This window comes from Sander lucioperca, chromosome 20 (genome assembly GCF_008315115.2).
Source record: "Sander lucioperca isolate FBNREF2018 chromosome 20, SLUC_FBN_1.2, whole genome shotgun sequence".
NCBI lineage: Eukaryota > Metazoa > Chordata > Actinopteri > Perciformes > Percidae > Sander > Sander lucioperca.
The window spans coordinates 10,483,446-10,509,766 of NC_050192.1; the positions used below are offsets into that span (position 1 = coordinate 10,483,446).

The following is a 26,321-nucleotide window of genomic DNA, read 5'->3' on the forward strand; positions in this document are numbered from 1 at the left end:
TGACTTTTTAATCACTTTTTTCAACATTGAATTTAATCACTACTTTCAACATACTATACTGTGACTTTATTACTTTATTCAACATACTATACTATGAATTTTTGCAACATTCTATACTATGACTTTTTTATCACTTTGTTCGACATACTATACTATGACTTTTTTCGACATTCTATACTATCACGTTTTTATCACTTTTTTCGACATACTATACTATGACCAGTGTTGGGGAAGTTACTTTTAAAAAGTAGTGTTTGCTCGTTACTTCTTAAAAAAGTAATCCGTTACTTTACTTATTTACCCCCTATGGAAAGTAACTTTTTACTTTACTTGTTACTTTTACGTTACTTTTAAAAGCAGGGGTCTCTGGCAGAGACTGGAGTTAATTATACAAAAACTATCTTTGACCATATAAGCCAATCTCTGGTTTATCAGTGAAGTGTCTGAACTACACTGCAGGCTGGATTCTCTCCAGCGCGGGTTGAATGCACATCAGCAGGTCATCGGCGTTACACGGTGTTAGTGTATACTATGTAATGTCTGTATGGATTTGTACCGGTCGCGTAGCCACGATGGTCCGTGCATTGTCGTAGACACATGCAGCCTCTTTTCTGGAAATCCTTGTGTGTCTGTGCAACCGACACAAGTCCACAGCGGTCTGCTGCGTGTATGTATGAGGCCATCTCCACCATCTGTGAGGTTGTCAGCTTTGTGTCTGTCTGGCTCAGAGCGCCGTCTAGCAAAAAGCCACGAAGCTTAAAACGCTCTCAAAAGTCGCTTGCCATGATTACTCTGCTACCAGCCTCTGTCACGTCCCGTGTGGAGCTTGTGAGCGCGCAGCTGAGAAGGCAGCTGTCGCTGTCAAATCTGTCCCTGGGAAAAGTAACGTTGCGCCGAATTGAAAAAAGGAACTACGTTTCGTTACCAAATTTTCAGTAGTAGCGCGTTACACTACTTTTTACCTGAAAAAGTAGTTACATTAACTGTAATAGTCAGTTAACACTGACTATGACTTTTTTTAATCACTTTCTCTGACATACTATACTATGACTATTTTTTCAACATTCTATACCATGACTTCTTTCAACCTACTATACTATGACTTTTTTTGACATATTATACTATGACTTTTTCACTTTTTTTGACATATTATACTATGACTTTTTCATTTTTTTTGACATGCTATGCCTTTTTATCACTTTTTTCGACATACTATGACTTTTTTCGATATACTATGACTTTTTTCGTCATACTATACAGATTTTTTCAGGACTCTTTTCAACATACTATGACTTTTTTCGACATTCTATGCTATCACGTTTTTAATCACTTTTTTTCGACATACTATACTATGAATATTTTTCACTTTTTTCAACATTCTATACCATGACTTCTTTCGACCTACTATACGATGACTTTTTCACTTTTTTGACATGCTATACTATGACTTTTTAATCACTTCTTTTGACATACTATGAGTTTTTTCATCATTCTATACTATGACTATCATTTTTCGACATACTATACTATGACTTTTTTCGACATTCTATACTATCACGTTTTTATCACTTTTTTTCATCATTCTATACTATGACTTTTTATCATTTTTCGACATACTATACTATGACTTTTTTAAACATAATATACTATGACTTTTTTCACTTTTTTTCGACATACTATACTATGACTTCTTTCGTCTTCTTTTTCATGACTCTTTTCAACATACTATGACTATTTTTGACATACTATGACTTTCACTTTTTTCGACATTCTATGCCATAACTTTTATCACTTTTTTTCGACTTACTGTACTATGACTATCACTTTCAATATACTATACTATGACTCTTATCACTTTCTTTGACATATGATACTATGACTTTGCCTTTTTTGACATGCTATACTGACTTTTTGTCACTTCTTTCGACCTACTATAACTTTTTAATCACTTTTTTCGAAATACTATGACTTTTTTCAACATACTATACTATGACTATTTTTGAAATACTATACTATGATTTTTTTAAATCACTTTTTTCAACATACTATGACTTTTTCTTCAAGACAATTTTTTGGACATTTCCAATCTTTTAATGGATAAGACAACTAAATATGAAAGGGGAGAGAGAGGGGGAAGGCATGCAGAAAATCATCACAGGTGGGACTCAAACACTGGACCTTCTGCGTCGAAGCATAAACCATTATATTTGTACACCTGCTCTACCAACTGAGCTAACCCAGCCACCACTATGACTTTTTTCAACATACTATAGTATGACTATTAATGACATAGTATACTATGACTTTTTGTGTGGACTTTGCATGTTCTTCCCTACTTTTTTTGACACACTATACTATGACTTTTTTTAAATCACTTTTTTTCGACATACTATGACTGTTTTCAAAAACTTATATTTGGTGGCACGGTGGCTCACTTGCTAGCATTGCTGCAAATAGGCACTGCAAGCTCCGACCCTTGATTTGATCCCCAGTCTCGGCTGGGCCTTTGTGTGTGGACTTTGCATGTTCTTCCAGACTTTCTTTGACATACTATACTTTTTTACGACATACTATATATACTTACTTTTTTTTTTCAACATTCTATACTATAACTTTATCACTTTTCTCAACATACTACACTGACTTTTTAATCACTTTTTTTTGACATACTATGTCAACATACTATACTATGACTTTTTTTTAATAAATTTTGGCGACATACTATACTATGACTTTTTGTCACTTTTTCCGACATACTATGACTATTTATCACTTTTTTTCGACATACTGTCAGGGTTGTAGGCTAGGACCCAAGTGCAGAAAGGCGAGGAGTGTGCAGCAGTTTGAAATAATAATAATTTAATCAGAACACAAAGAGACTTACAAACATGTAAGCTGAGCTGGTGAGTAATCCAGAAAAACAGGAACACGGAAGGAACGGGTAAAAATCGAGCACAAAAACACAGTAACACACAGGACGGAACTCTTCACAAAAGACTGACGACAAATGACAATCCACCAACAACAGACACAGACAGCACAGGGACTAAATATACAAGTAAACGAGAGATAACAAGGGACAGGTGACACAAGGGCTGGTGAATAGGTGAAAGACATCAGGCAATCATGGGGTGGCCTCTGGCTCACCCAGTAAGAGCGTTCGCCCCATGTAGGCTGAGTCCTGCAGCGGTGCAGGGTTCGAATCCAACCTGCTTCCCTTTGCCGCGTGTCATCCCCCATCTCTCTCCCCCTTTCTGGTCTATCCACTGTCAATAAAGGGAAAAGCCCCAAAAAAATAATCTTTAAAAAAAAAAAAAGACATTCAGACAAAGGCGGGAAAACCAAAGGACAGGAAGTAAAACATGGCAACACATAAGGGAACAGAGAGAATACAAAATAAAACAGGAAATGGGAAAACCAACAGAAAACATGAAACCAACTAAACAAAGAAACTTGACACAGGGACTAGATGTGACACATACTATACTATGACTTTTTTCATCATACTCTACAGATTTTTTCATGACTTTTTTCGACATACTATACTATGACTTTTTTCATCATACTATACAGATTTTTTCATGACTTTTTTCGACATATATACTGTGACTTTTTTCAACATACTATACTATGACTATTTTTGACATACTATACTATGACTTTTTTCGACATTCTATGCTATCACTTTTTTATCACTTTTATTCGACATACTGTACTATGACTATTTTCAACATTCTATGCTATCACTTTTTTATCACTTTTTTTCGACATACTATACTACGAATTTTTTATCAATTTTTTTCAATATACTATACTATGACTCTTTTATCACTTTCTGTGACATATGATACTATGACTTTTTTTACTTTTTTTGACATGCTATACTATGACTATTTAATTACTTTGTTCGACATACATTACTATGACTTTTTTCGACATTCTATACTATCACGTTTTTATCACTTTTTTTTCAACATACTATACTATGACTTTTTATCTTTTTTCGACATACTATACTATGACTTTTTTCACTTTTTTCGACATGCTATGCCTTTATCACTTTTTTCGACATGCTATGCCTTTATCACTTTTTTCGACATACTATACTATGACGTCTTTCGTCATACTATACAGATTTTTTCAGGATTCTTTTCGACATACTATACTATGACTATTTTTGACATACTATACTATGACTTTCACTTTTTTCGACATTCTATGCTATCACTTTTTTATCACTTTTTTCGACATTCTTTACTATAACTTTCTTATCACTTTTCTCGACATACTATACTATGACTTTTTTATCACTTTTCTCGACATACTATACTATCACTTTTTTCGTCATTCTTCACTGACTATGACTTTATTTCATTATACTATACAGATTTTTTCATGACTTTTTTCGACATACTATACAATGACTTTTTTTGACATTCTATACTATAACTTTCTTATCACTTTTCTCGACATACTATACTATGACTTTTTTCAACATTTTATACTATGACTTTTTTTATAATTTTTTTCCGACATACTATACTATGACTTTTTTCAACATACTATACTATGACTTTTTTCAACATTTTATACTATGACTTTTTTTATAATTTTTTTCCGACATACTATATACTATGACTTTTTTCAACATACTATACTATGACTTTTTTCAACATACTATACTATGACTTTTTTCGACCTACAATACTATGACTTCTTTATCTCTTTTTTCGGCATACTATACTATGGCTTTTTTATCACTTTTTCGACATCAAATGACTTTTTTATCACTTTTTCGACATAATAAGTTTATTTGATATAGCACCTTTTACAGACAAAGTCACAATGTGCTTCACATGACAAACATTTGTTAAAATACAGTACAGAAAATTAGCAAGCAAAAATAAATGAAATACCAATGAAAAATTAAAAATTAAAAACATTCTCTACTATGACTTTTTTCGACATTCTATACTATGACTTTTGTATCACTTTTTTTGACAATTAATGACTTTTTTCAACATTCTATACTATGACTTTTTTCGACATACAAAATATATTTGGTGGCACAGAGGTTAGCACTTCTTCAAATAGCATCTGCAGTCTCTGACCCTTGGTTCGATCCTGAGTCTCGGCTGGGCCTTCCTGTGTGGACTTTGCATGTTCTTCCACACTTTCTTTGACATACTATACTTTTTTACAACATCCTATATACTGTATACTTTTACTTTTTTCAACATTCTATGCTATAACTTTATCACTTTTCTCGACAAGCTATACTATGACTTTTTTGTCACTTTTTTCGACATACTATACTATGACTTTTTTCAACATACTATACTATGACTTTTTTCGTCATACTATACAGATTTTTTTATGACTTTTTTCGACATACTATACTATGATTATTTTTGACATACTTTACTATGACTTTTTTCAACATTCTATGCTATCACTTTTTTATCACTTTTTTCGACATACTATACTATGAATTTTTTATCAATTTTTTTCAATATACTATACTATGACTCTTTTATCACTTTCTTTGACATATGATACTATGACTTTTTTGACTTTTTTTGACATGCTATACTATGACTTTTTGTCACTTTTTTCGACATACTATACTATGACTTTTTTATCACTTTTTTTGACATACTATACCATGACTTATTTATAACTTCTTTCGACCTACTGTACTATGACTTTTTATCTCTTTTTTCAGCATGCTATACTATCACATTTTCAAACCCTTTTTTGACATACTATACTATCACTTTTTTATCACTTTTTTCGACATACTATAAAGACTTTTTAATACTTTTTTCAACATACTATACTATGACTATTTTTGACATACTATACTATGATTTTTGTAGCACTTTTTTCAACATACTATATTATAACGTTTTTATCACTTTTTTCGATATACTATGCTGACTTTTTTCACTTTTTTCGACGTACTATACTATGACTTTTTTCTTTGTTTTTTCGACATACTAGGACTTTTTTTTCAAGAAATTTTTTGGTGGATTTCCGCCTTTAATGGATAGGACAGCTATATATGAAAGGGGAGAGAGAGGGGGAAGACATGCATAAAATCTTCACAGGTCAGAGTTGAACCCTGGACACTCTGCGTCGAGGCATAAACCTCAATATATGTGTACCTACTCTACCAACTGAGCTAACCCAGCCACAACTAAGACTTTTAACAACATACTATATTATGATTCTTAATCACATTGTATATTATGACTTTTTTATCACTTCAACATAGTACTATGTTGAAGTAGTCACTTTTTTCAACCTACTATATGACTTTTTTATCACTTTTTTCGACATACTATACTATGACTTTTTTCGACATACTATACTATGACTTTTTTCGTCATACTATACAGATTTTTTTATGACTTTTTTTGACATACTTTACTATGAATTTTTTCGACATTCTATGCTATCACTTTTTTTCGACATACTATACTATGACTTTTATCTCTTTTTTCAGCATACTATACTATGACATTTTCAAACCCTTTTTTGACATACTATACTATCACTTTTTAATCACTTTTTTCGACATGCTATACTATCACTTTTTTATATATTTATTTCGACATACTATACTATGACTTTTTTCATCATACTATACAGATTTTTTCATGACTTTTTTCGACATATATACTGTGACTTTTTTCGACATACTATACTATGACTATTTTTGACATACTATACTATGACTTTTTTCGACATTCTATGCTATCACTTTTTTATCACTTTTATTCGACATACTATACTATGACTATTTAATTACTTTGTTCGACATACTATACTATGACTTTTTTCCACATTCTATACTATCACGTTTTTATCACTTTTTTTTCAACATACTATACTATGACTTTTTATCATTTTTCGACATACTATACTGTGACTTTTTCACTTTTTTAAACATAACATACTATGACTTTTTTTACTTTTTTCGACATGCTATGCCTTTATCACTTTTTTCGACATACTATACTATGACTTTTTTTCGACATACTATACTATGACTATTTTCAACATTCTATGCTATCACTTTTTTATCACTTTTTTTGACATACTATACCATGACTTATTTATGACTTCTTTCAACCTACTATACTATGACTTTTATCTCTTTTTTCAGCATACTATACTATGACATTTTCAAACCCTTTTTTGACATACTATACTATCACTTTTTAATCACTTTTTTCGACATGCTATACTATCACTTTTTTATATATTTATTTCGACATACTATACTATGACTTTTTTCATCATACTATACAGATTTTTTCATGACTTTTTTCGACATATATACTGTGACTTTTTTCGACATACTATACTATGACTATTTTTGACATACTATACTATGACTTTTTTCGACATTCTATGCTATCACTTTTTTATCACTTTTATTCGACATACTATACTATGACTATTTAATTACTTTGTTCGACATACTATACTATGACTTTTTTCGACATTCTATACTATCACGTTTTTATCACTTTTTTTTTCAACATACTATACTATGACTTTTTATCATTTTTCGACATACTATACTGTGACTTTTTCACTTTTTTAAACATAACATACTATGACTTTTTTTACTTTTTTCGACATGCTATGCCTTTATCACTTTTTTCGACATACTATACTATGACTTTTTTCGACATACTATACTATGACTATTTTCAACATTCTATGCTATCACTTTTTTATCACTTTTTTTTGACATACTATACTACAAATTTTTTATCAATTTTTTTCAATATACTATACTATGACTCTTTTATCACTTTCTGTGACATATGATACTATGACTTTTTTTACTTCTTTTGACATGCTATACTATGACTATTTAATTACTTTGTTCGACATACATTACTATGACTTTTTTCGACATTCTATACTATCACGTTTTTATCACTTTTTTTTCAACATACTATACTATGACTTTTTATCTTTTTTCGACATACTATACTATGACTTTTTTCACTTTTTTCAACATGCTATGCCTTTATCACTTTTTTCGACATACTATACTATGACGTCTTTCGTCATACTATACAGATTTTTTCAGGACTCTTTTCGACATACTATACTATGACTATTTTTGACATACTATACTATGACTTTCACTTTTTTCGACATTCTATGCTATCACTTTTTTATCACTTTTTTCGACATTCTTTACTATAACTTTCTTATCACTTTTCTCGACATACTATACTATGACTTTTTTATCACTTTTCTCGACATACTATACTATCACTTTTTTCGTCATTCTTCACTATCACTTTTTTCGACATACTATACTATGACTTTATTTCATTATACTATACAGATTTTTTCATGACTTTTTTCGACATACTATACTATGACTTTTTTTGACATTCTATACTATAACTTTCTTATCACTTTTCTCGACATACTATTCTATGACTTTTTTCAACATTTTATACTATGACTTTTTTTATAATTTTTTTCCGACATACTATACTATGACTTTTTTCAACATACTATACTATGACTTTTTTCAACATTTTATACTATGACTTTTTTTATAATTTTTTTCCGACATACTATATACTATGACTTTTTTCGACCTACAATACTATGACTTTTTTATCTCTTTTTTCGGCATACTATACTATGGCTTTTTTATCACTTTTTCGACATCAAATACCAATGAAAAATTAAAAACATTCTCTACTATGACTTTTTTCGACATTCTATACTATGACTTTTGTATCACTTTTTTTGACATGCTATCACTATCACGTTTTTTCAACATACTATACTATGACTTTTTTTAATCACTTTTTTCGATAGGTGGTCATCACAGGTGGGACTCAAACCCTGGACCTTCTGCGTCGAGGCATAAACCATTATATTTGTACACCTGCTCTACCAACTGAGCTAACCCAGCCACCACTATCATTTTTTTCAACATGCTATAGTATATCTAAAAACAGACATACTTTTTTTCGACATTCTATACTATGACTTTTGTATCACTTTTTTCGACAATTAATGACTTTTTTCAACATAGTATACTATGACTTTTTAATCACTTTTTTGACATACAAAATATATTTGGTGGCACAGAGGTTAGCACTTCTTCAAATAGCATCTGCAGGCTCTGACCCTTGGTTCGATCCTGAGTCTGGGCTGGGCCTTCTTGTGTGGACTTTGCATGTTCTTCCACACTTTCTTTGACATACTATACTTTTTTACAACATCCTATATACTGTATACTTTGACTTTTTTCGACTTTCTATACTATAACTTTCTTATAACTTTTCTCGACATGACTTTTTTGTCACTTTTTTCGACATACTATACAGTGACTTTTTTTATCACTTTTTTTGCCATACTATACTATGACTTTTTATCACTTTTTTTGACATACTATAATATGACTTTTTGTGGGGACTTTGCATGTTCTTCCAGACTTTTTTCGACATACAATGACTATTTTATCACTTTTTTCGACATACTATACAGATTTTTTCATGACTTTTTTCGACATACTATACTATGACTATTTTTGACATACTATACTATGACTTTTTTCGACATTCAATGCTATCGCTTTTTTATCACTTTTTTCGACATACTATACTATGACTTTTTGTGTGGACTTTGCATGTTGACTTTTGACTTTTTGTCACTTTTTTCGACCTACTACATGACTTTTTTATCATTTTTTTCGACATACTATACTTTGACTTTTTTCAACATTCTATGCTATAACTTTGTTATCACTTTTCTCGACAAGCTATACTATGACTTTTTTGTCACTTTTTTCGACATACTATACTATGACTTTTTTCGACATACTATACTATGACTTTTTTCGTCATACTATACAGATTTTTTTATGACTTTTTTCGACATACTACACTATGACTTTTTTCAACATTCTATGCTATCACTTTTTTATCACTTTTTTTGACATACTATACTATCACTTTTTGTGTGGACTTTGCATGTTCTTCCAGACTTTTTTCGACATTCTATGCTATCGCTTTTTTATCACTTTTTTTGACATACTATACTATGACTTTTTGTGTGGACTTTGCATGTTCTTCCAGACTTTTTTCGACATACTATGACTTTTTGTCACTTTTTTCGACCTACTATATGACTTTTTTATCACTTTTTTCGACATACTATACTATGACTTTTTTCGTCATACTATACAGATTTTTTCATGACTTTTTTCGACATACTATACTATGACTATTTTTGACATACTATACTATGACTTTTTTCGACATTCTATGCTATCACTTTTTTTCGACATACTATACTATGACTTTTTTATCACTTTTTTTGACATACTATACTATGACTTTTTTATCACTTTTTTTGACATACTATACTATGACTTTTTTATCACTTTTTTTGACATACTATACTATGACTTTTTGTGTGGACTTTGCATGTTCTTCCAGACTTTTTTCGACATACTATGACTTTTTTATCACTTTTTTCGACATACTATACTATGACTTTTTTATCACTTTTTTCGACATACTATACTATGACTTTTTATCATTTCTTTCAACATACTATACTATGACTTTTTCACTTTTTTCAACATAATATACTATGACTTTTTTGCACTTTTTTCAACATGACTTTTTTATTACTTTTTTCGGTATACTATACTATGACTTTTTGCAACATTGCAACACAGGCCCCGCAGTGAGGAGGTCTACCATGCTTACCATGAACTCTGGTCCAGTCTGCAGGGCCTGAGGAGACCAGACCAGAATGAGAGAGTCTCCAGTACACTTTAACTTGTTAATTTATGGGTGGTGGTGGTGCAGTGGATATGACACATGCCTTTGGTGTGGGAGACTGGGGTTCAATTCCCATTGCGATACATCAACCAATGTGTCCCTGAGCAAGACACTTAACCCCTATTTGCTCCAGAGGTGTGCAACCTCTGACATATATAGCAATTGTAAGTTGCTTTTGATAAAAGTGTCAGCTAAATGACATGTAATGTAATTCTATACTATGACTATTTATCACTTTTTTATCACTTTATTCGGTATACTATACTATGACTTTTTGCAACATACTATACTGACTATTTTTCACTTTTTTCAACATACTATACTATGACTTTTTGTGTGGACTTTGCATGTTCTTCCAGAGTTTTTTCGACATACTATGACTTTTTGTCACTTTTTTCAACATACTATATTTCAATCAGGAGACTTTGTTGCAGATATGCAAAAGTTTATTGTACTTAAGCATAATGAAATATGCAGAGTCTTTGGCGATTAGACTCCATCGTTATGAATAATATCTAAAAGGGGTAGAGAAACAGGATATATCCCCCGATGGACTCTAGACACTGATGATGGTGGAGAAGGAACCCGAAGACCAACCGAAGGAGCTGTCTGCTGGAAGGGGACTCCGGGTGCCTTGGTTGACGAGACCGGAGGTGGAAGGGGAGGAGGAGGGTTGCGCATTTGCCTGAAAAGACAGCTGACAGCAACGGAGAGAAAACATTTAAAGCAGGATGACATGCTGTGATTGGATCATGAATTTCGTGGCCAATTCTGATTGGTTTACTGAAAAGTTAACGCCTCTAACCAGCTGAAAAGTTTTAGGAAGCGAGAGCGGTGATTGAAGTTATTAAAAGTCTTCCTGAAAGAATTTACGCTTAGCTTCATGACTTTATCACTTTTTTCGACATTCTATGCTATCAATCTTTTATCACTTTCTTTGACATATGATACTATGACTTTTTTATTACTTTTTTCGGTATACTATACTATGACTTTTTACAACATTCTATGACTATTTTTGACATACTATACTATAACGTTTGTATCACTTTTTTCGATATACTATACTATGACTTTTTAACACTTTTTCCGACATACTTTTTCAACATGCTATATGACCTTTTTACTACTTTATTTAGTGTGCTGATGTGCTGCAATAGCAGCATGCTTCGGCACAATGACTATTATTTGTCATACTTAATCATATTCTTATTGTGTGAATACTGATTCAGCAGCATTTACAGTATTGTTATCCAATTCTTCCATACGATTTTCTGTTGCCTACTACTTTTACCTTTATGCTTTTCTGTGTTTTTAAGGGCTCAGTGTGGGTCATGTCAGCTACAGTGCAGAGGAGAGAGAACATCAGCTTAAAACTTTCTCTTTAACTTGCTCTCACAGCCACAATTTTTACTTCTCATACACCATTTATACTTCAAAACATAGATATATTTGTCTACTTTCAGCCAATGTCTAATCTCATTTAAAGAATAGGAATTACAAATTTGGCTGTGTGAGCCTCCAAATGACAAGAGCCACATTTCCCATTTTACCAACCCATTCATTACTTACTTCTTCATCCAAATTAAAGCCGGCAATTTAGTTTAGCATCAGCTTTTACAAAAACGTTCATACAATATTGGCATTATTTGGCTTTTTTAGGACATTCTTATTAATTAGAACAATTACCACTTTTCACTACAACTTCACCGTCTTACACATTTTAACGAGCAATTCAGTGTAGCGACAGCTTTTAAAAAAAACTTAAAATATTCCACTTTTGTTTGATACATTATTGGTATTATTTAACATTCCAATGAAATTCATACTAATTAAAACCATTCCCACTTTTACAACTATTCTCACTTCTTCTTGTGCAATTATGCCAGCAATCTAGTTTAGCAATTTAGCTTTTCAGCATTGACAAACATTTTCTGCAGGAAATGCATTTTCTAGTATCTAATGCTTCCTATTAGAGTAGTGGGTAAACACTTTACCTAAATCAGTTTTAATTTACAGCACTTTGTTTTCGTAAATCGATAGGCGGGGAAAAAGTCTTTTAATGAAAGGGCTTCTTCTGACTCGGCCAGCGTAATTCCTCTAAGATAAGAGATGCCCTTGATCTTGGCAGCTGATGTTTAACCTAATCCCTGACCAAAAGGACTGAACATTCTTAAAACTGCTCAGCGTGAGTTAACTGTTGAAAAATGCTGTGCTTTGTCTATTTTTATATAGATAATATGTAGATGTTATTATGGTGATTATTTTGAATGCACAAAATCACGTGGGGAACCTCATCATTTTAGTGTCCACTGCCGCATTGAAACAGCATATACCTCAAAGCACAGGGCAGTAGGGCAGATTGTCAACAATCAAGGCGGCACAGCAGTGGTGTTAATATCCCTTTGATCCATGCATCTAATCCCACTAGATTATTTGCTTAGATTCATTTTGAAGTCATAATGCAGTTTTTTTTTTCCTTCCTCTGAGTCCAAATCCTCTTTTGTTAGACTGTACATATAAATGGCTTTGTGGGTGGCTGTGCTATGATAAATGCTTAGTGGAATGGTAGGGGAGCACCGGTGGTATTTAAGTGATTGCATTTTGTTGTTCCCCCTCATCCTTTGATATTGTGCCACACTGAGAAACTTCTATGCATGTTAGACTGCAACGTCCTTCCTGTTTGAGTTTTGCCACATCAGCTAAAATGCACATAGACCAGAGAACAGTAAAGATATACAGATCCAAATAACACTTTCTTAATACCACCTGAGCCCTTTTACTGCAACACACAGATAGAGATGGCCCTATATCTATTCATTTTGGCAGAAATAAGCCTAGCAAATAAACAGACTTGTATATTTTTATTATTCTGGACAGGCACAAAATAGGACCCACTTGCACAAACAAAGCAATATGAACTGTGTCACTATGCGGCCCCCAGCAAGGACCCCTGGACACTGCTGGAAAAAAAATGAGAGCCAGCCACCACCTGGTTTTAAAGATAAAGGCTTTATTGAATTGAGCACACACATCAAATAGAGCACATCGGCAACAGCAGGGCCTGTGTACTAGCTTTGCAAAGTGAATGAATCCTCGTCCCCCTTCTGGCGCATAATATGTTCATGTCTATTGCCTGACAGGCTGTAGCAAATATAAAAATGGCATTTACGGACTTAGGGCCCTAGTTTAACGATCTAAGCACACAGCGTGAAGCACATGGCGCAGGTGTGTTTAGGGCGTGTCCAAATCCACTTTTGCTAGTTTGACGGCGGAAAAAAGTAGCCGGGCGCATGGTTGTACTTAGTGTCTTCATTAATTCATAGGTGTGTTTTGGGCGTAACATGCAATAAACCAATCAGAGTGTCATCTCCCATTCCCTTTATAAGCCAGGCACGTTTGTACCTTGGCGCATTGCTATTATGATGGCGGATTGGCACCGTAATATTTTTATTTGTAATCTTTTGCATGTTTGTGTGCTGCTGCGCTTCCCTGTGTTTGTGTAACAAGCATAGTGTGCGCACGCTGTACACGAACCTATAGGTGCATTTTACTAATGCACTGTGAAAATAACAATGAAATGCTGCGCTATTGACTTTAGACCAGGTTTTTGTTGGTCAATGGCGCGATCATTTCCCGCTGCCTCAAAATAGCAATATGCCAAGAATGCACCTGAACACATCTGCCTGTAAGACCAGCACGCCCATGGGCGCAAAAATGGGCGCAGGTGCATTTGCTATTTAAACGACGTGGGCGCTGGACGGGAAATTGACAACTGCGTCGGTCTTAAACTAGCAAAGACACTTGCGTCGGGCTTTGCGCTGCGCTGTGCCGCGCTGCAAGATAGGGCCCTTAATCTCAGAACAGTTCAACCAGACACAGACTGTTTTATTTTACACTCTTTGTTTTTGCATGGCTATTTGAGCATTCTGTCACTGAGATGTAACTGAACAATCAATGCAAAAGTCATTTTAATGACAACATGCATAAAATGACATAAGTAATTTAGTCTCATTAGCCCATTGAAATTTTTTAACAGATGACATTCTGTTACAAGTTCAGTTATGGTAACACCCCACAACATGGCTAGGTAATTAGGACTACGGTTGAAAATTAGCCGACTGGCTAACACTGGCGCATTTACAGAAATGTTGATTAATGTGCATTGTCCTAATCAAATAAACTTACAAACTAAAAACTAAAATTTCGAATTGAAGGAAACCCCATTTGAATGGATTGCAGGATTGGCTGCAGCACACCTACATACCATTATTAAACAGTGATGAAAAATAAAAGTACTAAAGTACTTTGTTCTCTTTTTTCCTCCTCCCTGCAGCCTACCTCTGCGTTTCTGGGTAAATGTGATCAAGAACCCCCAGTTTGTGTTCGATATACATAAGAGCAGCATCACAGATGCCTGTCTGTCTGTGGTGGCCCAGACCTTCATGGACTCCTGCTCCACCTCAGAACACCGCCTTGGGAAGGACTCACCCTCCAACAAGCTACTTTATGCCAAGGACATTCCCAGCTACAAGAGCTGGGTGGAGAGGTGAGCTGTTGATAAATGTACATACCACACACTAGATGGCTGAAGAGAGGAAGTGTGTGTGAGAGTGAAAACATCAGAAAACCTGCATTAGCCATGTTTCATTCCAACACACACACATTGTGACTGTGGCTCTGTGATCTATGGGCCATGAAATACAATCCAAATTACAACACAGTGGGAATGGATGGGAACGCCCAGGGCATGAGATCTAAAGTACAGAGGAGTCTGTGTGTGTGTGTGTGTGTGTGTGTGTGGGGGGGGGGGTTTGGCATAGGTAGGTGTGTGTGTGTGTGTGTGTGTGTGTGTCGGGGGGGGGGGAAGAATAGCAAGCAGTAGAAGCTGGTAATGTGTTAAAATGAGAGTTTTATTACATTTATTTGTCAGTAGGGGAGGCGAAAAGGTCCTGAATAAAAGATGGGGTAGTGTGAAGCAGTTCTGAGTATTTGTGTTGGTAGCTTTGTCACAAGGCAAGCCTCGGGACGAGAATATATGTGTGCTGCTTGAATGGGTGGAACCAAATGGGGAGCTTCAGGCACAGGACTGTACCCATTAGTCCTGTGTGTGTTAGTGTCATTGGTCTCCCAAAAAACACAAATAAGTGTGAGGAAATTGCGAGGACCGTCTGCTGATACATACATGGATATGTTTGGATAATGTAAGAAGGTATGCAAATGCAAAAACAATCAGTGTGGACAGAGAATATAGCTACTTTTTAGGACAGGATAACACTTTATAATAACCATCAAACAATGGAATTATAATTAATAATGTTTATTAATTATTAGTGGTGCTGTTAATTAACAGATTATTGTTACACACATAATATCCCTCATATACTATATTAGGTATCTGGTAATGATTAAAAAAAAATTGTAAACCTTTAAGAAATCATTTTTTAAACATCTATATACATTACATAGATAGATGGACCAGGTATTCCCAACACTTTGTTAAGGGTTACTAGTTGGTTTGTAAACCGTCTATAAACAGTGTCTGGATGGTTATTATAAAATTGCAATAGATGACTATAATACCTTGTTAAATAGTTAATAAATACTTTGTAAACCATCTATAAACATTATCTGGATGGCTATTGTAAAGTTGCGACTGATGTTTTTTAGTTATTGGTTAGTAAATGCTTGGTGAAGCAATGATAAATGTTTTGCCCTTCATTCAATTATATTACAAAAGTATCTATATACATATATATATATATATATATATATATATATATATATACACACCGCGTTCCAAATTATTATGCAAATAATATATATGATATACACATTGATTTTCCTAAATAGTCAATGCAAATAACAGTCAGTACAATTTTCAAGTCACCAACCGTTAGGGTATAAGTCAAATTTCATTGAACAGCCACATTGTGGCCCCCATCCTCCCCTGACCTCAACCCTATTGAGAACCTTTGGAGCATCCTCAAGCAAAAGATCTATGAGGGTGGGAGCCAGTTCGCATCAAAACAGTTCAGAACAGAAAAACAAGTTCAATGGATGCAAGAATTGTGAATGTGATATCAAAGAAGGGGTCTCCTATGTTAACATGTAACTTGCACTTGTTTTCAAGATGTGTTTGATTGAAATAGCTTTTGAGTTCAGTAAATATGACCTCCTAATGCTGTTTTTTATTTTTGAAAAAAATACTGTTTTCATTGGGTGGTTTGTTCAATGAAATTCAACTTATACCCTAACGGTTGGTGACTTAAAAGTTATACTGACTGTCATAGATGGTTTACAAAGTTTTATTAACTACTTAACAAGGTATTATAGTCATCTGTTGCAACTTTATAACCATCCAGACACTGTTTATAGACGGTTTACAAACCTAGTAACCCTTAACAAAGTGTTGGGAATACCTGGTCCATATATCTATGTAATGTTTATAGATGTTTTAAAAATGTTTTTTTAAAGGTTTACAAACATTTTTTAATCATTACCAGATACCTAATATAGTATATGAGGGATATAATGTGTGTAACAATAAACTGTTAATTAACAGCACTACTAATAATTAGTAAACATTATTAATTATAATTTTATTGTTTGTTAACAGTAAAATGGCTGTTTGCTAACAGTTAAATGACAATTAACTAAAGATTAATTAACTATCAATTTACCATCTATTAATGATGGTTATTATAAAGTGTTACCCACACTGTACTCTCGTGTACATGAATCATGCCTTCATTGCAAGTTAACACCCCACAGTAGAACTGCGTTATTCAGTTGGAAAAGCCTCTGTAATATAGTAGTGACTGACTAAGGGTTGATCTGGTGCTGCTTCACTCTGCTGTCCAACCATGCCAAAGTAAGAGTCATGACAGGAAGAGGATTTTAAAGGCAGAATGCTGCAGCTATGAAACAAGGCTGCAAAGGGAAGTGAACACTGTAGAGGAAGAGATGTCCTCCTCCTCTCTCTCCTTTATGCTGCAGCTTAAAGAAAGGACATTCTTACCTAGAGAGTAGGCTAGTGGAAACCTGTGTCTCAGGAAGGAAATCTCTGCTGATGCTTCTACAGTGCTTCTCTGTAGAGACAGAACAAATTTAAACTTTGAGTTTTTACTTTGTTGTAGTCAATCTACAAAGAAAAAGACTTGAAATGCTGAAAAAACATAAGACAAAAACTGTATGCATATTCAGCAGTTTTAGGTTATATATATATAGGGTTTGGAGGCAGTGCAATTGGGCAGAGCCAAGATATTCCACAGAGATTTTGACTTGCTACAGTATGTTCATGTTATTAATTTGGGGCTGTGAAGTGAAGCCGGCTAGTGAGATATTGACACTTGCCTTGAATTTGATGTGGGAATTGATGGTCTCCAGACAATGACAAATACATCACAGCTGTCATAACATTATTTGTTTACAACAGTATTTGCATATGGATCAGTGTATTTCCAAAGCTAACATTTTATGGATTTTATAGATCTTTCTTGCAGATTTTCACTAAGGCCACTATGAAATAAAGATCTAAGATTTACTATAGGCTGCTTGTATTCAAATTATATTTATTTGACAGTAAGGCAAGGCAGCTTTATTTGTATAGCACATTTCAGCAACAGGGCAATTCAAAGTGCTTTACATAAAAACGATAAAAAAAATGTAAAAGTCAAAAATCAAATATGAGAATAAAAGTTACAGTGCAGTATAAGAAATTAAACATTAAAGAGCAGTTAAAAACAGTTAAAAATATAAAAGCAGATAAAATACGAGATTTTAGGCTGCTAGTATGGACAATGTATAAGCCGTTGCTCTATACATGTAATCCTTGCCGTTCCCAGAACGGGCCAGTAAATTTATCCTGTAAGAGACATAAGAGACAACTGACATACCAGCTTATCAACAAAAAATGCTGCAAAGTTCATTATCTTTAGGACTATAAAGAACAGTTCAAGTCTTGGGCTAATATTGGATTGTTATTGGAACTAAGCTCACAGCACTTTATTAAAGCATGAGATTTTAGTTTTGTTCATAAACATTTTTTCCTAAAACAAACACCAACAATCCCCTGCTAGGAGCTCCTACAACTGCCCTCCAGCACTGAACAGGTGTTGATGTACCTCTTTGCAAAGGCTATGAGCATCACCCACCTGCCTTTTCCTTTGCTCAGTTTGCTCTAAAGACTTGCTTCCTGGCAAATCCATCTCTCCTTCACACATGCCCAGAATTATCCAGCCAAAGATCTGGCCTGTCCTCGAGCGGCTGCAGCTACAGGAATTTAATATGTAAATAACCATCTTTAATTAACATAGTTGATAGGGGTAACACAGCTGCTGCTGACAGTGACTGATTACCCTTACCTTAATGCAGTGTGTGTGTATGTGTTCTGTTGTGGTGTTCAAGGTTGAAATCTAAGGCCTGTCAGTTTCAACTATGACTCCATTTCAGTCATGTAACTATGCAACACACTTGTTGCCTCTGTGCTACATGTATTATATCTTTATATTATCTTTTATCTTATATTACATATCTTCGAAGAACTGCAGTAAATCACTGCAAGGAGTAATGAGCTCCAAGGAAAACAGCAGCACTATCTACATTAAAACACACCACTGGGTGTATTCTGTTTCCCAAATCATTAACAGTTTCCTTTAACAACATTCTCAGAAGAAAACACAGTCCAAATGTGTATGCTTTGTTTTATTCCTCCCTGTCTCTTTTAATAGGTACTACTCCGACATTAGTAAGATGCAAGCGATCAGCGACCAGGACATGAATGCCTACTTAGCAGAACAGTCCAGGATGCACATGAACGAGTTCAACTCCATGAGCTCTCTAAGTGCGATTTACTCCTATGTGGGCAAATACACTGAGGAGGTATGTAATACTAACACTTACAACACATCTGTGACATTATTATCTAAGATTTTGTACAATCTCAACCCAGTGAGGCTAGAGATTGTTGGTAGGTAGTTAAAGGAATATTCCACTGAAAATTGGTCTTATATAACCTACATTTATATCAATCTAGCAAATAGCACATACTAATGAATATGGTTATTGTGCTTTACATAGTGCTTTACATAATAATGGTAGAGTAACCAAATAATAAAAAATGCTATGTAATTTGCTGTATTAATAATGCACTGACTCTACTTACAATTCATTGATAAATATGTGATTATTTGTTCCCACTATTAACCATGCAGAGGAGGTTGATGTGGTTTTTCTGTCCTGAGTAGTGTCTCAAATGATCCTCTCAGGCTGTGTCAGGGCCAACATGCTCCACCAATCAAATGGTTAGCATGTAAGCAGCATGAGAGGCAAAATCCAGGGCAAACACTAGCTGCTGCTGATGAAGCTGATGAAGCTTATTACTTAATGATTGCATAACAATCTTCATCAGCTTACTTTCCTCATTCGTATTGTGGTGGCCAGACTACAGTATAAGAGGACAATTTTGAAGTTAGGGGACTTGTTCGCCCATCTCGATGGAAATACACTCATGAAAGGATTAGTACAACATTTGATGTTCAAAGGATAGCTTTTCAGTGGAGGATTCCTTTAATGGTTTTTAGAGTTTGCAATTTTGTCAGTACACTCAGCAGCGATATGTCATCAGGATATTGCATTTGCTAGAGTAAATATTGTCAACAGTAATATTTAAGAAAGAAAATACAGAAACATATTGGAGCATCTTGTAGGATTGGCTATCATGATATACCAGATTTGAAAGTACTGATTACAGTTTTGTCATGTTGAGTAATTTTAGTAATGTCTTTGTGTGTCTGTGTTTACCTCACTGTCCTGCTGGCAGATTGTGTGTTCACTGGAGCAGGACGATGCAGCCCGGAAACAGAGGCTGGCCTTCAAGCTGGAGCAGGTGGTGGCCTTCATGAGTCTGGAGAGCTGAGGACCGCACTTCCCAGGGCGCACTGGGAAAAGACCCCATCAGAAACCGAGCCGTGCCTGAGTGAAGACCTGTCCCCATCTTTTTCATCATGTGATTTCCTCCCTCCGCCTTTCAAAGATGATGACTTCTTCCTTGACCTTTTTTCTGCTTTCTCTATTCCCCAAGAAATATTTAGTTTTCCTCATCCACTCTGCTGCATAGACTAGTTTACCTGAAGATATCTGAAGGGTGGTTCGGAGCTGAGGTCGGCATTTCCCACAGTGCAATGTGGGGGATCCCTCAGCTTCACCACAGGGAGAGCTTCAAGGGGCGATGCTTGAAAGCTGGCCATATTGGCATACTTCAGTCCCTCTGCTGGAAGAAAAGAGGGGAAAAACATTTTTATGTTGCCTTCAAGAATTTACACTGATAGGTAATTCTTTAAAAACCACAATGTTGGGTGTCCATTTTGTTGACAACTTTTTTTCAAAAATAGGATAGTTAAAATAAAACCATCTCTAGAGTCCAGTTTATTGTAGTTCTATATTAAATGTACAAGATTAAGAGGAAACTTCAAAAATTATGACTGCAAGCCAAATGAACACCTCTGAAGAAAATTAATGCAAGGATGGTTTGCCAAGTTTACACTGTACCTACAAGCGAAGCATAAATATCTGCGAAATTTGGGGCGAGTCCAGGCAAACCTAGAACGTTCTTGTGTTCTTTCAATGTAGCTGGAGTTGTATTTAAGAAAAGACTGATGGGGGTAGGGAAGGTTTAGTGCTTCTCTGAACTTTTCCTTTATTGAAATGTGACTGACACTACTTTACAAACCAGAGCATCCCCAATCTATACCCGTTTGCAACATTCGCACATTTTTCCCTGCCCAGCATACATTTACAAAGAAAAGCGCTCATGATTTCTGCTTCCATCTGGCTTATGTAGCTACTGCAAAATTAAACTAGTAGACAAAACTCTGGAGGCCCTGACCCAAGTTGGATCCTCTGTAAGAAGCACACAACCAACTCTGGAAGACAGTGTTCTGACTGCTTATCCAAACACCAGGAGCAGTCTTTGTCTGGCTCTTGCCACTTCCAATCTTGTGTCGCCACCGCGACAGTCTATCAAAGCACACACAGACGCACAGATACACACACAATCAGCAGCTGCACAAGATCCTGACTGCCCAGATATCTACACCAACCCTGGAGGAGGTAAATGGAAAAGCTGACTGAAATGTACTGGGTAAGAAACTGCTTGAACATTTAAAAAGAGAAGAATGATTCAATACAGTGTAGCCAGAGATGACTGACTGCTCCCTAAAGGGGTTCTGTTGTGAGAGTAGCACTTCTTTCCCAGGATGTTCTTATTGAAAGACTTTTGTGTGGAGAAATCAAACAAGATGGACTTAGTTGGTCAGCCAAAAACCAAAGGAGCTTGAAATTTTCAAAATGGTCAAAAAATGCATTTGTAAAGAGCCACTGAGGAACTGACAAAAAAGGACTACTTCTAGGACAAAAAAATTATTGTGACTGGAACTTTAAGAAACCTGTGTTATTTTTCTGACCTCAGTGTGTCGAGGTGAGAGGCTCTGTGGGCGAGGTGATCCGATCCTCCTTCCTCTTTCCATCGTCCAGGGTGTCTCCAGCTCTCGGCACACCGTTCACCCTTGCGTCCGGCTCCTGACTTAGCAGTTTTCTTTTCTGTTTTGCACAAGCGTTGGAGATGGTAGCTAGTTGCATACGGCAAAACCCTAACTCTTGAGTGTGTAACTGTTGAGGCGCTCTTGTCTGTATTAGTGTAGTTGTCCTCAGTGGCGGCAGGGGGCGGCCTTCTCCAAGCCTAAAAAAAAAAAAAGAGAAAAAAAAGAGAAACTCTGATAAAGCAGATCAGGAACAGAACAAGAAGTGAGCATCACGGCAGGATAAACAGGAAAATGATAGACATTAAAAGTAGATACGACTTGTTGGAGAGAGCGATTTAAAGAGAGATGATGGAGGCGCCCTACGTACCATTTGACCTCTGCCCTTTCTTTTGCCTTGACAACGTGCCCCATGTGGTGATGTGAATGTGTGAAGACCGCCCTAGGTCCACCTTGGGTCCTTTATTGGCTTTTTAAGCGCATGTAAAACATTAACAATTTAAGAAACTTATTTAAAAAAAAGTGAAAAATAAGAAAATTAAGCCTTGCAATGATGATGTGGATGTGTTCTTTTATCTTTCTTTTGCTTGGAAGAATCAGGATGGAAAAGTGGATTGTTCATGTAATAAAAACTATAACTTTCGTTTAAGGTGGAACCTTTATCCAGTTCAACCCCTACTGCAGAACTTCATGCCCATGGTTTTTGTGAAGTGTTAGATGCTAAATAAAACAGATATTATATACCCTTGCATGTTGACCTATTTGGATGGTATGAAAAGGAACTGCCTTGCTCAATGATATTTATATACTTCTACTACTACTTGGGAATTTTAAAGTCATTTACGAGCCAACTGTTCATTTTAAAATTATGGATCTTACAGACAACATGAACCCTGTTTAGAATGTCTTGTCCTGTTTACTGTGTCCTCCATTACGGTGTATTGTGACAGTTGTGTCTTTTAGTTTTGGTACACAGACAATGCATGTTGAGTCTTGCTCTGTCTTTGCTGCTATTACATTTTGTTTTGATAGTTGTCTACTGCATTACATTGATTATTTCATCATTATAATTGCTTACATTTAGTTTTCTCCATCAGTTGAGCCCAGAACAGAAAAAAAAACATTTTGAGTTATGAAGCTGTTTTCAAATAACTAAAGATGGACACTTATGAAAGCAAACAGATGTGGTTCGACAAAGGTTCATTTCATAAAAAGTAACAATAGACTGCATACGTTTGCCAACATATGTCACAAAATAATTAAAATTTTCTTGAAAACACCTGGAAAAAACTATCTATACATGTGATTTATCATACAGATAAATACAACTTTCTAATAAGAGAGGCACATTAGGCTTGATAGTAGACTTATGTTTAAGACTGAGGTTGGCAAGTGACTGTTTCTTTCTTAGCCCTTGTGACCAATGTGTGTGTGAGATATCCAAGTCATTGTCCATTTATTACTGTCTGCAGCTATACATTATGATGAATGTCCGTTGTTTCAACTTGGTGGGGTACATTCACAAGGTGTTTGCTGGACATGTTATGTAGTAAACATATCAAACCTATTCATGTCCATTATTGGAAAATTAGGTGAATACGGATTGAGGGCCTTGATTAATTCATGCAAAGCTGGCATTAATTATGTAAGAAATGTACTGAAAACCACATAATTTCAAAGAACCCCTCTCATTTCTGTAGCCCATGTATACTCTGTCTAGATACCCAAAGTTTCCCCTCACAGCCGTGTGTTAATAAATAACACAAGGTGACATCCTCGACTGTCATTGTGAATCTACCCCCCAGTGTAACATCCTGTCTTTCATTTCTCCCTGCCCTGTCCCTTCCCCTGTAACAAATGTTGTCTGCTAGAAGCCACCTTGTGTTGCCAAGACCACAGATAAAGTTTCCACCTTTAAACGTTTTGTAGGAACTTAAAATGTCCTCCTAGCTCAGTGTTATAGCAGGTATTACAGAAACATGCTAGAAAATAATTTTACTAGACCATATTTGAAAGATAAAGAGTATCTTATCGAGATAAAAATGAATCCTGGGGGATATGAGGCGAGCTTCTCTAACTTTGTTATAATTAATTGTATACCTGTGTATGTAAATATAATGCATTCCTATTTTGCAGTCAAGAACAAAATACTATTTGTAATATAGAATAAACTTTATTATGAAACCAAACATTTGCTCTTTGTTTCAATTTGCAGACTGCAGTCTTGTTGGAGTCTAATTGACAACAGCTACATTTGAATTATACTGTCATTGGCAATCAAAGTTTAAATTGAAAAAGATATACTGTAAATACTATGGTCTGAATCTTAAAGTACTATGAGCCAGATTTAGACTTTGACATGACCCTTACTCGGCTGTGAAACAGCCTCCTGCAAGATGCACACGGATGATACATATTTAAAGATTCAATCAACCTCCAAGACACCTTCACAGGCAAACTGTGGTTGGAGCTATGCCGAAAAAATGAAAATCTGATCAGAAACATGAAAAAAAGACCTAGAGACACAGTCCCAAGATCAGGTACAGTCTGAAAACACCTGTGAGGGTGTACCAGCAATTACAAGGGCTTTAAACTAAATGGTGTGGCCATATTTTATGGCTAACAAAAGTTCAAGCCTTATGCTACCTACACACCATTTATAAGCATCATTATATAAAACTTGAAGCAACAGCCACTGACAAATAAAACAGGATAATAGCTCTGAATTCTTGGAATGCATTTGCACATACAGACTGTGTCTCGCCAAATGGCTCTCCTTTCCATCCTAGTGACTAGTGACAAGTGCTACGTCAGCCAAACTTGGTGTTCAGGGATGTTGAGGCCATGCAGGTCTCACACTTTCTGGTGCCAGACAGAGCAACAAAGAATATATGCACAAATATGCATAACAAACAGCTGTTATGATCATTGTGCTGTCAACTGTATTCATGTCAGGATGCACAATAACACTGTAATAATTACAGTAATAGCAGGACAAGACTTCTCCCATGAAAAGAAAACCCTGCATAATGGCCAAAATCATTTCACACATGATAAACATCCACATTTATCAAATTACGGTTTTATCCAATTAATTTAAAGTATATGGCCTTATTTTCCATGTTGCCACTGGGGAGGGAAGTCATGCTCCGAGTCCAAGTGCACACACACTGAATAGTCGGATTCTGAATAGGAGTAGTCCAAGGAGTAAATATCTAAATAGTATGTAAATTCGCATCCAACATACTGTGAGCCTACCTTTCTAAGAGCAGGGACAGAAGTCTAGCCCACAGTGATGACATCCAATTCAGTCAAACCCATTGTCATCAGAGTAGATGATTTTGGCTTAGAAAAGCAGCTTCCCTCCCTAATAACAAAGCCATCTCATACTGGGCAGGACAAAAACAAACATCCCTGCAAGTTGGGACTAGAATAAACAAAGCTGGTCCCACAAATCAGCTACAATCAACTTAACATTAGAAGACTGGGTTGGTCTATTAGAAGCAGCTGATAGTAACAGTGGCCATGTGTTATGCGAGTAGGTGGGCAGCTATTTTTCGAGCATAAGTTGTTTAAAAAGTTCCATCCAACTCTTCTCCTTTTCTTAATGAGGAAAGCAGGTTGAATGTACATCACACAGATGTAAATTTACATACATCTTCCCAATGTCAACAACTTCTCCATTCCATCTTCCAAGTTGGATTTGGCAGTTAAAAACTGGCTGATGGATTATCAATTAATGAGTAAGACTGGCTCACTGGGCATGGACCTTTCATTGTGTTTGGCTCTGAATCATCCTACACTGTGTACAGAATTATTAGGCAAGTTGTATTTTTGAGGATTAATTTTATTATTGAACAACTACAGCGCTCACAGTCAATCCAAAATGTTAATAAACCTCAATCCTGAATATTTAAGGAAGTAAAAGTGAGATTTT

At 35.2% G+C, this 26,321-nt stretch overlaps 1 protein-coding gene and 1 long non-coding RNA gene across 5 annotated transcripts in view; one reads left to right on the top strand and one right to left on the bottom strand.

Moving 5' to 3' along the window:
* The window catches only part of plxna4 (plexin A4), a 252,928-nt gene extending 228,355 nt beyond the window's left edge, over positions 1-24,573 (top strand). For all 3 annotated transcript variants that reach the window (XM_035996329.1, XM_031313676.2, XM_035996330.1), the window contains exons 30-32: positions 15,181-15,393; positions 19,577-19,727; positions 20,668-24,573. In XM_035996329.1, the coding sequence (XP_035852222.1) occupies positions 15,181-15,393; positions 19,577-19,727; positions 20,668-20,763 (460 nt within the window). In that variant the 3' untranslated portion in view covers positions 20,764-24,573. The remainder of the gene's footprint in view (positions 1-15,180; positions 15,394-19,576; positions 19,728-20,667) is intronic.
* LOC116060199 overlaps positions 18,711-26,321 on the bottom strand; it is an 85,544-nt gene continuing 77,933 nt past the window's right edge. Inside the window, exons 4-7 of one of the 2 annotated variants that reach the window (XR_004107453.2) lie at positions 22,310-22,584; positions 20,975-21,117; positions 20,649-20,785; positions 18,711-19,118 (exon numbers count right to left, since the gene is read on the bottom strand). This is a non-coding gene — a long non-coding RNA (uncharacterized LOC116060199). Of the gene's footprint in view, positions 19,119-20,648; positions 21,118-22,309; positions 22,585-26,321 lie in introns of both variants that reach the window. The other variant, XR_004896106.1, reaches the window with a different exon arrangement.